The 16,379-nt window shown below is 38.5% G+C and overlaps 1 protein-coding gene across 1 annotated transcript in view; it reads left to right on the forward strand.

The window, feature by feature from the left end:
• LOC133978514 (MAM domain-containing glycosylphosphatidylinositol anchor protein 1) overlaps positions 1–16,379 on the forward strand; it is a 175,894-nt gene that overhangs the window by 115,984 nt on the left and 43,531 nt on the right. Inside the window, exons 6-7 of the mRNA XM_062416775.1 lie at positions 1,100–1,232; positions 15,501–15,770. Coding sequence (XP_062272759.1) covers positions 1,100–1,232; positions 15,501–15,770 — 403 coding nt within the window. The remainder of the gene's footprint in view (positions 1–1,099; positions 1,233–15,500; positions 15,771–16,379) is intronic.

The raw sequence follows: 16,379 nt of genomic DNA on the forward strand, positions 1-16,379 counted from the left end.
TTCCTGATCTGAAAAATCATCAGTGGAGTTGAAAGAGATTTATGAGTACTTCTGTTCGTCCGAGACAGCGTGTACACTGAAAGCACAGAGGGAGCTTTTGGGATACGAAGTTTTATGAATTGGCAGGGTGAGAATAGGTAGTTTTAGCCTTTAATATTACAACGGCAGTCAGATCAGTTTCACTTTCCAGATTGTTTCATGCGATAACCCAATTCATCATTCATTTTACTCCACATGCAGTGTGTGTGTGTGTGTCTGTTTATTGTAGTGCAGCTCATCAAAAATTGAAGTGACTTTCACGCAAGATTACAACCCTGTTTAGAGAAGACTAAAATAAAAAGCTTTGAGAGTTCTCATTCAAATAAAGTTACATTGTACACACATACATGTTATGCAATAGGAATGTGGTAACATCAGATTTTTGAGAACACCATATAAAACTATGTAGTAAAATATGTTATGTTACGACCCTGGCCTAGGGAACCTGGGCCCAACATGATTAAGAGTCCCCGCTCTTCCCATCCCCAAGAATGTGCCGCCAAACCATGGTTGAGGTCCAGAAATCAGCCGTTTATTTCATTCAATACGGACAGGAGAAACAAATGCCCAAAACAACAAACAAAACTGCTCAAGCTGGCCCTGATCTTAATCTTCACAGAAAAACAATAGAAAACAAAAGACAAAACTTAAACCTAACTCCTCAATTTATAAACAAGAGAAAACGGTTCAAACAAAAAGAAAGGGCTTCTCCTCCCTACTGTTGGCTATCCGGACAACAAATAGTCACATGTTAAATACTTCACATCACCGACAGCACAACCAGCAGCATGGCCTCCATTGTTGGAAATGGGAAGGAGAGAGGGGCAGAGGTCCAGCAGCAGCCAGTTTAAAAACCAAGTCCAACCAATCAGCCATCAGCAATCCGTCAGCAGACCAGCCGGAACACCTGTATTCAATCACACTCTGATTGGAAGTCACAGAGCTGGGAGAGAGAGCTGTCACCACACAGGCAAAACAAAAAAAAACATGGCCCAGAACATAACAGTTATACTACTTCAACATTATGTCATTATGTGTGTGTGTTTTGTGTCTCATCTAGGGTGAGACCAAGGTGCTGAAGCTGAAAAACCTAAGACCCAAGGACTTTGCTGATTACACCTGCCAGGTGTCTGTCCGCAATGTGTGTAACATTGAAGATAAGTCGGTCACCTTCAAGCTTACAAATGCCACCAGTAAGTTGTTTTTATGATTGTGTTATAAGAACACACAAAGGACCAAAACAGACATGCACATGCCTTCACAAAGCCAACATCTTTCCATCCGCTATCAATTCCTTACAATGACTTTTTTGTGCTCTCTTTCTCTTTCTTTGATTCACTCATCTCATCTGACTTTTCTCTGTATGCTGTGTCTGGGCATCAAGAATCCCTTGCAGTCTGACTCCTTTTTTCATTGTTAAAATGTGTCCCATCTTTACTTGTGCAGGAAAAAGCATTTCCCTGTGATCGTCTCCTTTTCTCACTTTCTGCACTGTCTCTCTCTGTCTTTCTTTTCCCTCCCTTGTTCTTTTCCCATGTGTTTTTCCACTGCCCTTTGACTTTCCACCCAAATTTGCTCCTGCTCTCTCTCTTCTCTCCTGCCTCCCAGTGTGCCATATTGTCTATCTGTCTTGTTTTTCTGTTGCTGAGAGCTCATCTCGGGGCCGTCAGCTGTAATTCAGTTGTCACACTCCTTGTTATCTCCAATTCACTCTACACCTCTCTGTCCATCTCAACGCCACCGCCTGGCAACTCTTCTACTTATGACAACATTGTTGTCATTGACAACCCTGTCAGCTTTGTTACGGTCAGACTGATACAACACAAGGGAAAGCCCCAATACTCCTGCAGTATATTTGGATACATTCTTTTTTCTTCCTCTCTTCTAGCCTCATTTCAGAAACACCAGCCTGTACACCTTTCCAGACAATGAAATACTTTATAGTGTCCTTAAAAATAATAATTCTCAGTTATATTCACTACAGTTGTTTACATTAAAATGACCCTTGCTGTCAAATTTGATGTAACATGCTTCCTATAAATCTACAGCACTACCTGAATAGGAGTGATGCATTTGCCTTGTGACCAAACATAGCTGTTTTTTTAAAATATACATCTCACAACTGATTTTGAAAGTAATTAATCAATGTAACCTTGACACTGATGTGCTCTTAATCAAGGCACTAAATTCCACCAGTTAAAGGTGTTTGATTTCTGTGCAATTCATGTCCTATAACTTTGAATGTAATGCAGAAAAATATAGCAACAATATAGAAACTACAGCAAAGAAGTAGATTTGTACTAATATCTAGCAATGTCCTTTTAAAGTTTCAATTCCCAGTAGTTCAGTCAGCCAACTCACGTGGAGTGGATTTTTATTTAAAGAGGTTCTTTGAAGTTTTGATGTAATTCTGTAGCTTTACATTAGTGTTACATATGAATTCAAATGTGAACAGTACATATGTTTTAGTGCCAAAATACCATTTTTTCAAGCCTTTCTAAAGATTTTTTCCCACATGACCTGACGCAGGTGTCTGCATGATGACGCTACATGTAAACCAATATGAACCCCCTGGCCCACCTAGCCAGTAGCCACAGAGACAGCCTAAGCGCTCAGTGTTGCTGCTGTTGGCTAAACGTGCGCTAACACACACACACACACACACACACACACACACACACACACACACACACACACACACACACACACACACACACATACAGGTGGAGCACTCAATGTTGCTGTTGCTCAAAATTTAAAAAAATAAACTCTGAGCTCTCCTCCCGCCAGTAAATGGCTCTGGCTCAGAGCAGAATCCGGAGTGACTCGCGGGTGTTATTTGTCCCGTCAGCTCTGCTCGCGGCTCGCTACTCCAGAGCTTCTGGCACTCAGCAGCTGTCTGTCCCTCCGCTCCGTCTGGTGCATTTATAAACATCCCATACACTCACACTCAGCGCTGCGACATTGCTCCTAGTATATCTAGACTATTTTTTTTTCTCTAACATACAACACCCTGCTAACACTATTTTTTTCTAACAGACTTTTTTCGACTCCATCTAAAAATGCAGATGGACTCATCCTTTAAATGTAGAATATGTACATCATTATTGTATGTCTTTTACACTCTGACTTCATCGCTCTCCAGAAATAAACATTGTTCTCACACATCAGTGAGTGGGGAGTGATGATACAAACTTTAACCGTAGGGGAAGATACACTGCTATATGAACAGTACCAGCAGCAAATGTAACCAAGTATGAGAGGAGTGTGGCAGCAGGTATGCAGCAAGTGCGAGCAGAGCACTGACGGCTTAAATACTCCATCATGATTATAAGGGTGTGTTGGATAGTGAGGGAAGTATGGCATGTGAGTGGATTGGCAGCTCGAGTTGGGCATTGCTTCATTAATGATAAAAAAGAATGTATGCTAAAAGTTTTGGCTGTTTGGCTGCACTAGCAAAAATAGGAAAAGTTGTTGTAAACTGCATCATTTGTATCTTTTTAATTTTGATGTTATCTTAGTGTGACATCCCAGTCACACATTGAGGATTTAAGAGACATTTATTTTTCTTTTGCTACAATTTTATGATGGCCACAAGTGTTCATGACTTTTGATTTGACTGATTTTTTATTTCAGACCTTGCACCGAAGGAGAGGTTATCAATAGAGAAATACGACCTCTTTCAGATAAGAGATAAAGTTTCCCAAGAGTCCTCTAAAGTAAGCTGAAGGTAGGGAAGATAAAGAGAAAAAAAAGAGAACAAACTCTGTGATGTAGTGAGGAAATAAAGAGAGTTAGGCATCGTTATGAAAGAAGAAAAAAGTGGTTACAGACAGTAGGAAATGAAAGACTGGGAATGAATCAGACAGAAAATGACAAGGTTTGCTGAAATGTTATGGAAAGTGACGCAAATGGATCAGGCTCAGGTGTATGCATTGCAGTTCCAATAGAGCAGTGAGCACATAAGACCAGAGATGATGAATGATGGGTTCCGATTAAAGAGAAAAGGTTTTAAATCCCAATGCAGATTAAGGGTGACAAACTGTGTCATAGTTCTGCTAATTTCTTTATGAATTTACAGTGTATATTCTTAATAATACTCAAGATGTAGACTATCCAGCAGTGATATCTCTCCTGCAAGTGAGCCTAGCTGTAACTTATCTTAAATTTAAACATGTTTTCTAAATCAACAGAAAACAAAGTGGACGTAATGCTCCTGCTGTATGTAATAGGTGGTTTTCACTCTCATTCCCTCTGTCTTTCGCTCTCTTCCTTTGGACTCCTGTGGCTGAGATCAAATGTTTCCCCCTTGCTCGGTCAACACACGCTCACACACGCCCACACAGACATAGATACACAGCAAACACAACAATAAGTGTCTATCTGTTGCTGGCATAAGGGTTCAGAGACTTGCCAGAACAGCCAATCTGTCTGGACCTCACAGCATCACAGAGTGACAGAAAACACACTGCTTAGTTTGTTTGCATGAGTGTGTGTGTTTGAGGGTGTGTGTATGTGTGTGTGTGTGTGTCTATGTACTTCTGTCTCTACTGTCCTGAGCTCAGTACCTGATGGGATAAACAGACAGCTGATGGAGTAAAGGATGAAGAGAGTCACATTAAGGAGGGAGTCACAGTATTATGTAACAGTCTATTTATTGTGCACTTTGATTTTTTTCTTTTTTAACAGTCTTGCTCCATTGTAAGTTTTAATTGCAATTGTTATCATGTTTCCTTTAATTATACATCCATGTCACTACACTCACATATTTCCACCAAAGTGCAGCACCAGTATCAATACAGTAAAAACATCACCCAAATGTTGGACTCACAACAGCTTCATGCTTGACCACAGCCTTATACGTACACACACTTAATGTAATGGTATACTGGCATCAAACCCCCAACACACCTCATGTCTAACTGTAAAAGTGTGTAGGTGGTTTGAAACTTAAAGATACAAATGCATGAAGAATAAAATACGGTGACAAACAAGAATAAATGGAAGGAAAAAACAGAAATACTCTGTCCTCTTTGTAAACCTTCCACCGTTTCCCTATTGCATGCCTAAACCTGCCGCTGGTTTTTAACACATTTTCTTGTTAACATTCATCTGTAAATGCAGGTAAAGGATTCCATTTTTTTTGTTCATACAGTGATGCTATATTCAAGGTTACCTAGTTTGTTATTGTTAAGCCTGAACACATTTCAGCCACAATCAAGATACAGCGATAAAGAGATAAAGAGTGAATAAAGTAATACAGGGTCAGGAAATAGATAATAAACAAGTAACAACGTTTTTCAGACAGTTGCAAACATAATGATGTTACCTGAGAAAATCACATTTCTAGACTCAGATCTCCAGGAAAAAAACACTGAAATGACAAGAGTGACTGACAGGAAAACACTGAAAAACTGTAAATTACAAAAGAGATCAAGAACAAAGAAAATAAAAAAAGAAACATATTGCAATGAGAGGAAGAGCAATGAACAGATGGACACAGAGACAGAGATAGAGAGATTGTAAAAGAGGAAAACAAACAGTGAGTTTTTGCTTTGTTTTTATCCTCTATAATATTTATCTAACGAGCATATTTTGTTATTCCCCGCTGAGCTCCCTTTTGTCCTTGTGGCGTCAGTCACTGCTTAGATTAGATTCATCCAACTAGGTCATGCCATCACCACTGATTCACTGAGCTGAGACAAGGGGATTGATTGATTTTTATATCATAATCCCGGCCTGGGATTTGAGTACGGGGATTGTGCCCTCCACTTACTGACGGCACTGGCCAAATCCTCTTCCCCTGCCTCTCATAAAAAGAACATGGGGCCAATGCTCCCGGGGCTTGTCATGTTATTTAAAGTAGTGAAGTACAGGGGGTAATGGAATAAGACCGGGATGTGTAGAGGGTTGGAACAAAATATTAGATTGAATTACATTGACTTCCACTGTAACTGAAATTTGACTTTGTATTTTTTTTCACATTTTATCTGTCAAAAACAAGAAGCATGCATATGAAAATATGATTAAGACACACCAGCTATCATCATAGGAATCATCATGAGAGTATCATGAGAATAATTACATTACAGTGAATGCAGTTGCAGTGCAATGACATACAGTAAATCTTATAAATCTTAGAACATAAAAACAAAAATATAAATAGTTAACCAGTGACATGCCTCACAAGAGATGAATTCATGCAAGCTGTCAACACTGAGTATATTAGAAGACAATTTCCTCTTACTAAGAAATGATGATTAATAGTTAACTAATATCACAAAATGACCAGGTGTCTGAACAATATATTTGTGTTTTTAATAACTGTACTACTAAATAAGTTTACCGAAGAAGTGCGCTTCCACACAAAAAAGGCAAAGAGATAACATAAGAAAAAGATATGCACAACTGGCTTTTTCATAATTACCACACTTCAAGCAGTTGTTAGATTAGTGAGACAATTTACAGGTAATATTCATCAGAGACTTTCACTGTTTCTAAATGCTTATATATGTTCATAGTGGTGCATAGTGTCAAACTAAGTTACACTTTGGAAATGCAAAGACTTTGCTCTGCTGTTGTCATAAATAAAACAAAAGAAAAACTAATCAATGCTATAAAAATGTCTGTCCCTGCTTTATAAAGGTAACAGGTATGCTGGATAAAACACACACACTGATGCATTCACAGTGATTTAAAGCTGTTGAGCAGACTGAGTTTGCCAGTAAATCTGAACGATGGGAGAGTTGATTCAGTCCTTTATTGATCACTGTAACTCTTACTGCAGTACACCGTCCCAGTAGTATGACACTTGTACAAGTGTGTAATATACTGTATATGATTAGATCAATAGGTTGCAAATCCTATCGCGTATGAATTCCCCCTTGAAAAGTTGAGGATCAATGGGCAATCTACAATAATCCTTAGTACTGTAAAGCCTCTGTGGTAGGACGTTATATGGCATCTGTGCAGTCAGTTTTATGTAAGGCTATAATCCTTGTATGAGAGCAGTTATGTGAAAGAGAGAGATAATCTGAAAGAGTGAAAAGAGAGAGACGGAGAAAAAGACATGTCCCTTCTAGCTGTTAAGCTTTGAAACTGCCAACTGTTTATCCATTACAAAAGTTTATTACATTTATTTCTGTACACGTTTATAAGTAGTTATTAATAAAGTGAACATTTGTGTTTTGGCTGTATCATTATAGGTTAAAGGCCTCACACAGGAATTACTACACTGTTCAGTCCTTGAACTTCTCAGACATTTCTTCAGTAGTCCATATATCCCCATCCTGATCCCCTGACTGGACTGGATTTCAGCCACACCACTGGCGAGAATCAATTTGCTTGTTAGGCTGCTTTGATCTTTTTTTTGTGAAGTCATTGGAGTGGACTTTCAGTTCTGTGCCCTATGTGTTTGACCTTTTCTGTTTTAAAACATATTGCTCTAATTACCCAAGGATGTTTGAGTGAGCATGCAGCTTCTTTTCATAAATGCTCTGCTTCACATTCACAGGATTATGCACATTTACAACAGGAATATATTGTTGGTCACTGTTTTTTTTCACTGGACCACATTTCCCAATCAGCTTTTTGGATTTACTAAAAATGTGTCTTGTCTTTTCTTGTCTGAATGAAGTCCAGTTTTGGCTTCAGATGAACTATTTCAACCTATTGTGACTTAAACATACTGTGTTAAAACTGACAAGTTTAACATTGCATTAAGTTATCAAAACTATTGTATTTCTGTACTTGGACACACAAAAAAAGATCAGTCAAGCAGGTCATGACTGCAGTTGCTTTCATCTTTTGTAGTAAGTTTCTAGCAACAATACTGCAATTGCTTGCAAGTCATTTCAAATAAGGGTGATATTCATGGGGTGCCCAGCCATTGAATTTGCCAAGTCATAGCACAGTTGATTTTGCAGGGTTTGGAAGTGTAATCTATATTAAATGGTACTGAAATAATTAACTAGACCATCTTAACTACAGGACCATGGATACATAGACTCAATTTATTTATTTTAATGTGCAATGTAAAAAAACAAAACAAAACAATAAACCCCCACAAAGTTTAACTGTCCGATTTCCTAGAGGTATTTATTTGAATCATTCTTACACAGATTGTGCATGATTTTTACACAGCTCTTTCTCAACCATGCATAGAGAAAAAAAAGCGCAAAAAAAGAGATGAGCAGCACAATGCCCTTAGGGGTGTGTGTGGCTTCTGTGGCCAGTGTAACAGCTTCAATTGATTGCAATGGATGTGCTTAGTATTGCACCATGGCCGTACACGCTGTATTTTGGCTGTAATGGTTAAGGTTCACACCATATAACTGCAAAATCCACAGTTCGATTCCTGGTTGGGGGTTCCCTGTTGCATGTCACACCCCTGTCTCTTCTCCTGATTCCCATCTAGCTGCATTGACTCTCAAATAAAGGCAAAATGCCAAATATAATCTTTTAAAAAACAATAACAACTAATATTCATATAAAACAAGTCCCCAAATTAAACAATAAAATATGTCACTAGTTCACATATTCTAGGATGACAGATAGGAGTTTTTTCTTACACTCCTCTTGGCAGCATAACCCCATTTGTCAGTTAGAAATCACAGTTTAAAATGATGAATAGAAAAATATATGTTCTAGCTTTTATTTCAGGGGGAAATTAACATCATCATCATTTAATTATATTCTCAGGCCAGTCCAACAAAAACTGCATATCATTGCTAAATTAGCACATTCATAGTATACAGTCACTGACAGAGTATTGGGTTGGGCGTAGTGCAGTGCCCTTGAAATAAGTTGGGATTCATCTCCTCTCTATTATGTCTGTGCTGTGGCCACTATAAAAGTAAAACCACCAAGCCTCCATTTTCGCAAAATTACACCTGGAGCATTTCATCCTGTTGGCACTGAGGATGAACCTCTATGCCAACCTGCCATCCTCTCAGTTTTTTGACTGACATATTTTATTGACAATCACTACTATTGGCACAAAACACAAACTAGCCTACAACACAGATCATTATGCTGTTTACTTTTTCATACATCTTTATCTACACTGCATTTGTAGCTGATTACTCCTAATAAACCCTCTGCCTTTAGCTCATTGATTAATTAAATCTGACACATACAATAGAGTATAATAGTGGAAGAGGAAGCAAGAAATTAGGTGAGCCAAAAAAAAAAAATGCAGAAAGAAGGTAGAATGAGATTCAGCTATAGATACATAGACAGGGTAAGGTAAAAAGACAGACATTGAAGATACAGAGGTGACAAACTGACAGGGAAAAAAGGAAGCGAAAGAGTGAAAAAGTGTAAGCGTGGAAGAGGGAGGCATTTGTTACCTGGTTGTAAACCGCTGTGCTGCACATAAATCCCATTACTTTGGGACGAGTGCTGGCTGATCCCACCGTTACCGTCACCCACGCATCCCCAGGAAATTGAAGCTATAATTCTCAAATCCTCAGTTCCTCCCCCATTGCTTCATTTTCAATGTTCCTTCTTTTTTTTCTCCTAGACTTATATCTTTATACCCTTTCTTATTCCTGGAATTACATGTTAAATTTGTTTAATTCTTTCATTATTAAATTGTTATTTGTTGGGAACATTAGTACTACAGCTGTTCAATAACCTGCTGAAATTTGAAAAATAAAATATAAAACATGCAGTGAGAATTCATGATGTGATGGAGTGTGTGTAATGGAGACAAAACGAATGGGATAATTGGATCTGAGAGTCCGTTTGCTTGACCTTGTGAAGAAAGACATTTATAAGAAGCGATGCCCACAGGTGCTTCTTTTCAGTGTGCTTCCTCTTCTGTGGTGTGAGATTTGTTTGGGCAGCTTGAGAGTGTGAGACAGAGTCGTGGGACACCTGAAAGTCGGTGTCCCTTGCCAAAAGTGGACCATTTGGCAAACGTGGTGACATTTGGCAAACATGTGGCAACAATGTCTTCTTCATCCTCTTATTCTTCTTCAAACTGAATGTGCCAAGCCAAAGGCATCTGCTACCCTCTACATGGAGGGAGGAGGCAAAATAGGATTTTAGATTGAGAGCACAAATTAAGTCATTTGTGTGCACAAACTATTAAATCAAGAGTCTGAATTAATACATTGAGCCCCCAAAATGCTTTCTTATTTTCTTCATGACACCAGACAATACACTTTCCATTGTGAAAAATGTCTTTGAGAACTTCCTGAGTTTATTCTTGCAGGGCTGTGGGGGGATTCATTACTTTAGAGACCTTTAACGGGTCCAACACAAAGCTAAAACAAGGAGACACACATTAACATTTACCTATTGTCAGTGTCCAGTCTTCTTGACTAGCATGGCTTTCAAACATAATATGAGTTCACTCCACATGAGCAGCATGTAGACTATCTTTGATGTATTGGGCCTGAAATAAACAGTATAATAAATTGCGACAACATACAGTCATGTGCCATAATTTATCCCCAGTTACCTCCATACTTTACTTCATTGTAACTAACAAACACACAAATTATCAAGCAAAACGGTTTCCACACTGGCTACTTTAATACTTAGAAAGCTCTTCAGGCCTACAGGGGTTTACTATCCCAGTGCTGTGATTTGATACAATGGGAGTGGACAGTGCTATTTATGTGCTGATTGCAGTTGTTACACCAGTGAAATTTCTTGTCAGCTTGAGAGCCATCACTAGTGAAGTTAGCTAAAGAGATATCCCATTAGTGTATGTGTTTTTGCATGCACATTTTTGTCACCCATTTAAGAGAGTACAAGCATGTATGCGTGTGTGCACAGCTTTGTGCGCGTTCTTGTATTAGTGAAAACATGCATCTGTAAACTAGTTTGTTGAGCCTCTGTGAACCTCTTTCATTACGGTGATTGCAATCTGTTAAAAAAGAGATTAGATGAAAGGATGTACTGCGTAAAGTCTATTAGAGGAATGAATTGCTTCCTGTACTCTGTGGAGTCAGCCTCTCACTGAGGATTAACTCTCTCTCAGGTTGATAAAAGCCTGGATTCTCCTCCTCCTTGTCCTCTAGAGCCCATTTAAAGGAACCAGTCTGGAGTATACTCCTTCAAAATGCTCAAAAATAAAACCTCTACCACTCCCTGAGGATGCAGGCTGTCTTTCAGAGGCTGTAGCAGGCTCATTTTACAGCTACAGTGAAGATATTGGTATCATATGAAACGAGACAACCTAAGGCATCCATCGGTACCAACCATGTCATGTCTAGCTCGTCGGAAAGGGGGATAAATAATGCCCTAAGGTTAGGCTGAATTTTGGTGAGGGAAAAACTGACATAGTCATTTTCAAAGGAGTCCCTTGGCCACTCACCTTAACATATCTGAATGAAAACAGGTTATATTGGTACATTTGGTTATACACTTTACAGACATGCCCATTGTATGTTAATTCCATGTGTATTTTGGCAAAAACTGTACTGTTTTCTTTTGTTGTTGTTTTTTGCATGGAGTATGTTATTGTCATTGTCTTAATGTAGTACTTTGGGGAGATTTTTGACCATTTTTATCCATTCTTAAGTGGTCCAAAATTTTGCACCAAATCTGTCTAACAAATGGTACCCATAATTTCTGCAATAACTTCTGATACATAATTAATCTTAAGAATGACCATCAAATACTTCCAAAATAATGTTCTAAGCCCTTATACACTCTAAACTTTCAAATTTGAAGAGGCACCTACCCAAAATGTTCATTCCATATTTATTAATCTAAGGTAGGTCCACTGAGCACATATTGTTAACCCTTCAGTGACACACAGCCACAACTGGAAGCTTCCCAGTTCTGTATATCCACAGTCTAAAAAAAGAAAAAAATGCACGTGATTGCTTTAGCTGCTGTTTCTGCAGCAATCACTAAATTTGAAAAGTCATATAAATATTGTTAAAAGGCATTGATACAAATGCTCACTTTTATGCATGTTTCTTTCTTACAAGCATATAAAGTAAAATGTGCAAACACATCAATGTATTTTTAATACAAATTCTGAATTTAACCATACCAAATTGATAGTTGTAAATGTCTGTTTTTGAGAAGATTACCATTATGGGACACTGAGCACCTGTAAACTCAAGATTGAAAGACTGCCAGGATCCACACTGACACACCATTTATACTAAAAACTACTGACAACTTGAATTAATACTATGTCACATGCTCCCTTTGAATTTTCCAACCCAACAGTCTGTGTACAGTATCATCAAGGCCCTTTTATTTTCCTAAGCATCATATCAAAATAATTGCTAATGGTAGAAAGAGGTGACCGGTCCAGATGACAGACAGCACATGTTGCTGCCGATAATTCTTTACTCAGGCTACTATTGGTTCACCTTACTTCCACCTCTGAGGTTGCATTTGTTTATTTTCTTCAAACATCTAAACCTATTAAACAGCACAATACTCTTTCATCTCTTTTCATCCAATGAATTGGCAAACAAAAAAGGTGTTTACCCCTGTAGCTCCAGCGCTTTGCTGCATACATATTTTTTGGTGTCTTCCTCAGCTTTTGTGCCAGAAGAAGGGATATTTGCTAAATAAGAAGCATACTGTATAATAAATTAATATATGCAATAATTAGGAGAAGACTGTGCAACCAGTTCAGTTGCCAAGATTTATTCTAAAACCAAAAACGCCCTGCAAACGTTTCCATAACAGAGCAATGTATAACAATACACAACAATGCAGAGTTATTACTTATTATTACTTACTTAATGCATGATGTCTTACAGTGTTGTTTTAGGAATATAAAACAAATATTCCCTTGTGTCATGGCAGCTTAATGGAAAAATACATGCATAATTCCAAGAGGCAGGTTGTGTGAGCACATTTCAAACTAAATACAATCACCTTTTTTTCTTTTTTTTTTGCTTCTATAATTTGCCAAATGGTTACAGGTAGAGTAATGCACACATACAAGAATTAACACGACAGAACTCTACAGTTGAACCACAGATTAGCAACTCATGACTAGTAAACCAGCTCCAGTGGAGAAACTGGGGCCTAGCTGCTGTGCTTTAGGGTGTTTTCACTGTAGTTGATGGGGGTCGAGAACTTGTCTATTTCACTTCACCAAAAATAATTTTGCAGCCACTCGAGGGGTTGAAACAGGTGACATTTTGGTCACAAGCTCATTTCTCTCAATGTTAAACTCCTGTCACCCAGTTTACGCCCTGTGGCAAGATATGCAAAAAACCTATTGCAAGATGTTGCAGATAGGAATAGTTATGAGCTTTACATTGAACCAGAAAGTATTGCTACTCATAGGGTTTTCACTATCATTAATCTATAGGGAAGCCAGGGCTTTGATGGCTGTCTGGTAAGATGGAAAGAGAGTTGTTGAACTTTGTGTCCGTTTGCGTTGGAATTCTGATGGGTCTGATGGGCCCAAACTCCCCATTTCTTTCTGTCAGCTTTTCACATCAATCAGCCTATCAGTTTTGTACCTTTGGACCAGATCCTCCCTGAAATGTCATTCAACCAGGAGTTGAAGAACCACTTCTTGGGGCGCCTTGAAAGATGTTCCATTGAGTGACATCTGTGCAGCAGCTGCTTGGGCTTCTTCCTCCACCTATTAATGCTGCTACAGAGTTGATATGGCTGCCCCTATCCTGTGACAACAGCAGTCTTGTCTGCCCCTTCAGTCTTCAACTGAGGCTCAGTGGTAATAAAATACAATGAGAGTTTTGAATGTTACTACAGTTCTATGAACTCTGGATGAGTTCATTGTCACTCGGAGTCTTGACAAGAAGATGACTTCTAGGTGCCAGGCCTCTTTATTAGGTTGCTTGCATTCACATGTGTGACTATTTTGACACAAAGTCTTGACCTCCTGAGCATACATATTCAGGTGTTTCATACTGTCTCTGGCAGTCTGAAGGCTTTTTATGGACTGATGCTATTTGTCTGTTATGGGATGGTGATGTGAAGTCTGTCTTTTAACTTTAACAGACTGTACAGTATAAGAACAAACATTGTCCCTTTTCTATTATCACAAAAACATTTTCTTCTAGTGTTTCTCTGTACACTATACAGACTCTGTTATACTAAACAGATCATATCAGATGACAATACAAGGTTAAAATAGACCTATCTTATATCTAATTGTATTAACGTAATTGATACCTGGAAGCGTGTATACCTGGTATTGATTAGCTACTGAGCCGAGTGACTACTTTTATATTTTTAGATCTTTTGGTTCGTGAGATCCGACTATGAAAACAATCTCAGCATTTCATTTTCACCCAACATTTGGTAATTAATGAATACAGTACACACTGAGCCCATATAGTCATCATTGTGTGTGTGCGTGTACATGCTGGTTTTACTGTCAATATGGTCGTGTGTATTTCTTCCCCCCTACTGAACCTTCTCTTTGATCATTGATAACTTTTTCTTTTTGTGCTGTTTTCCCCTTTCCAACTTCAGCTCTGTCTTTTATTCTCCAGATTCTCGTCAGCTTTTGGTATTGTGTGTGTGTTACCCCTTGCTCCCACTGCTATGCCCTTTTTTTGTATTCTGAATCTGCTGAGGTCCAATCAATCTCTGTCTGGCAACATGTTTTTTCTCCCTCCGCAGTTGCATTTTGGGTCATCTTGTACTTTTCCTATGAGGTCAGTCATAGCAAAATTTAGCCTACACAGTGGCTTGGGGAAGATACGAGCGAAAAGAGTCAACAAGGACATGAATTATCTTTGGTTTAGTGATTAGTGTGTATTGAGAAAAGGCTGGAAATTAAAACACCCTCACATGAATGCAAAGTGGTTCGCAGGCACAGACATACATTACACACACACACACACACACGCACAAATACAGCAGCAACAAATATACCTAGGTACATATTTACAGACTTAATATTTGCAGTCAGAACTAAATTATAAATGTCTGCTGTGCACTGATTTGGTTGGAGATAAGGTTGCCTGTGTGTCTTCAGGTTTACACAGTGAAGCGGTGACACTCTATAGACAACTGAATCCCAATCTCAACTGAAATATCCACAGTAGTTGCATTAATGTAAATCCATTTAACTTGCTGATGAAATAGATCACACACACTTTTATATGCACACATTTAGTGATATTAAAACACACACACACACACACTCACACATACTCTCTCACACACACACACACACACACACACACACACACACACACACACACACACACACACACACACACACACAGATATATACACACACATTATCAGTCCCATTCTCACTTTTAAGTAATGTCATCACTTCCGTGCAATATCATGTATCATGTCATCATGCAACCTCATTAGTAAACATCTAGAGTTTATTACGTGCAGGTTTTAACGACTGTAACCACCATACCTGTAAAACTAATGTGACACATTAAAGAAAAACAAAGAGTTCTATTCCATGTGAACTGACAAGCTGATTTGTATCCCTCTCTTCTCTCTTCCTTCCCTGCGTCTCTTCCAAGCTCCTCCAATGATCCGGTTATCAGTCAACGACACAGTGGTGGTGGATCCTGGACAGGATGTACTCATAACCTGTGAGGTGACTGCAGGTTTTCCCCTGCCCACAGTGATGTGGACACGATACCCAGGCCCCCTTCCTCTCAGTGCCCAAGTCCGCGGGGCCAATCTCTTCCTGCGGGCTGTCACACCTGCAGATGCAGGCTTCTACAACTGCACAGCGGTCAATAATGTGGGCAACCCTGCTCGCAAAAATGTCAATCTTGTCGTCAGGAGTAAGTAACATTTGTTCATGTTTGTTGCAAAATGATGGAAGATGGGAGATTTTGAGATTGATAGTGTCTTGATTGTATCTTATTGCTTGTTTGGGTGCAAAATGCTTGGTCCCAACTTGACATAATTTACTCTGTCTTCATCCGGCAAAAAAAATAATGGTCCTCTTTAACAGCTTTAAAGCTGGACATGGTGTATGCAATGATTTATTTATTAATTTCATGTTTTGAAATCACTATATAAACAGAAATTCTATAACTACTGTCTTTAGATTTTTTATTATCCTTATTTTTTAAAAGAAAATAAATGAGTACAATTGCTTAACATCCTCTATAATAATAATAATAATAATAGTTATTATTATTATCATTGTTATTATGTAGTATATTGGTTTAAACATACTGCATTTTTCATTTACGTCTCCCCAGTCTATGCCTTTTTCAATCTAATGCTCAAAGCTTAAATTATTTTCTTCACTGAAAATGAAAAAAAGTGTTTTTTCTATTCCTTGTCAGCTTTATGAGTTGACTTTAATGTGTGATTTGTGCTATTATAGAATGTGTTCCTGTGTGAACATGTGTGTGTATGTGTGATGGTGTGTGATACGCGAG

This window comes from Scomber scombrus, chromosome 1, assembly GCF_963691925.1.
Source record: "Scomber scombrus chromosome 1, fScoSco1.1, whole genome shotgun sequence".
In the NCBI taxonomy this organism is placed as follows: Eukaryota; Metazoa; Chordata; class Actinopteri; order Scombriformes; family Scombridae; genus Scomber; species Scomber scombrus.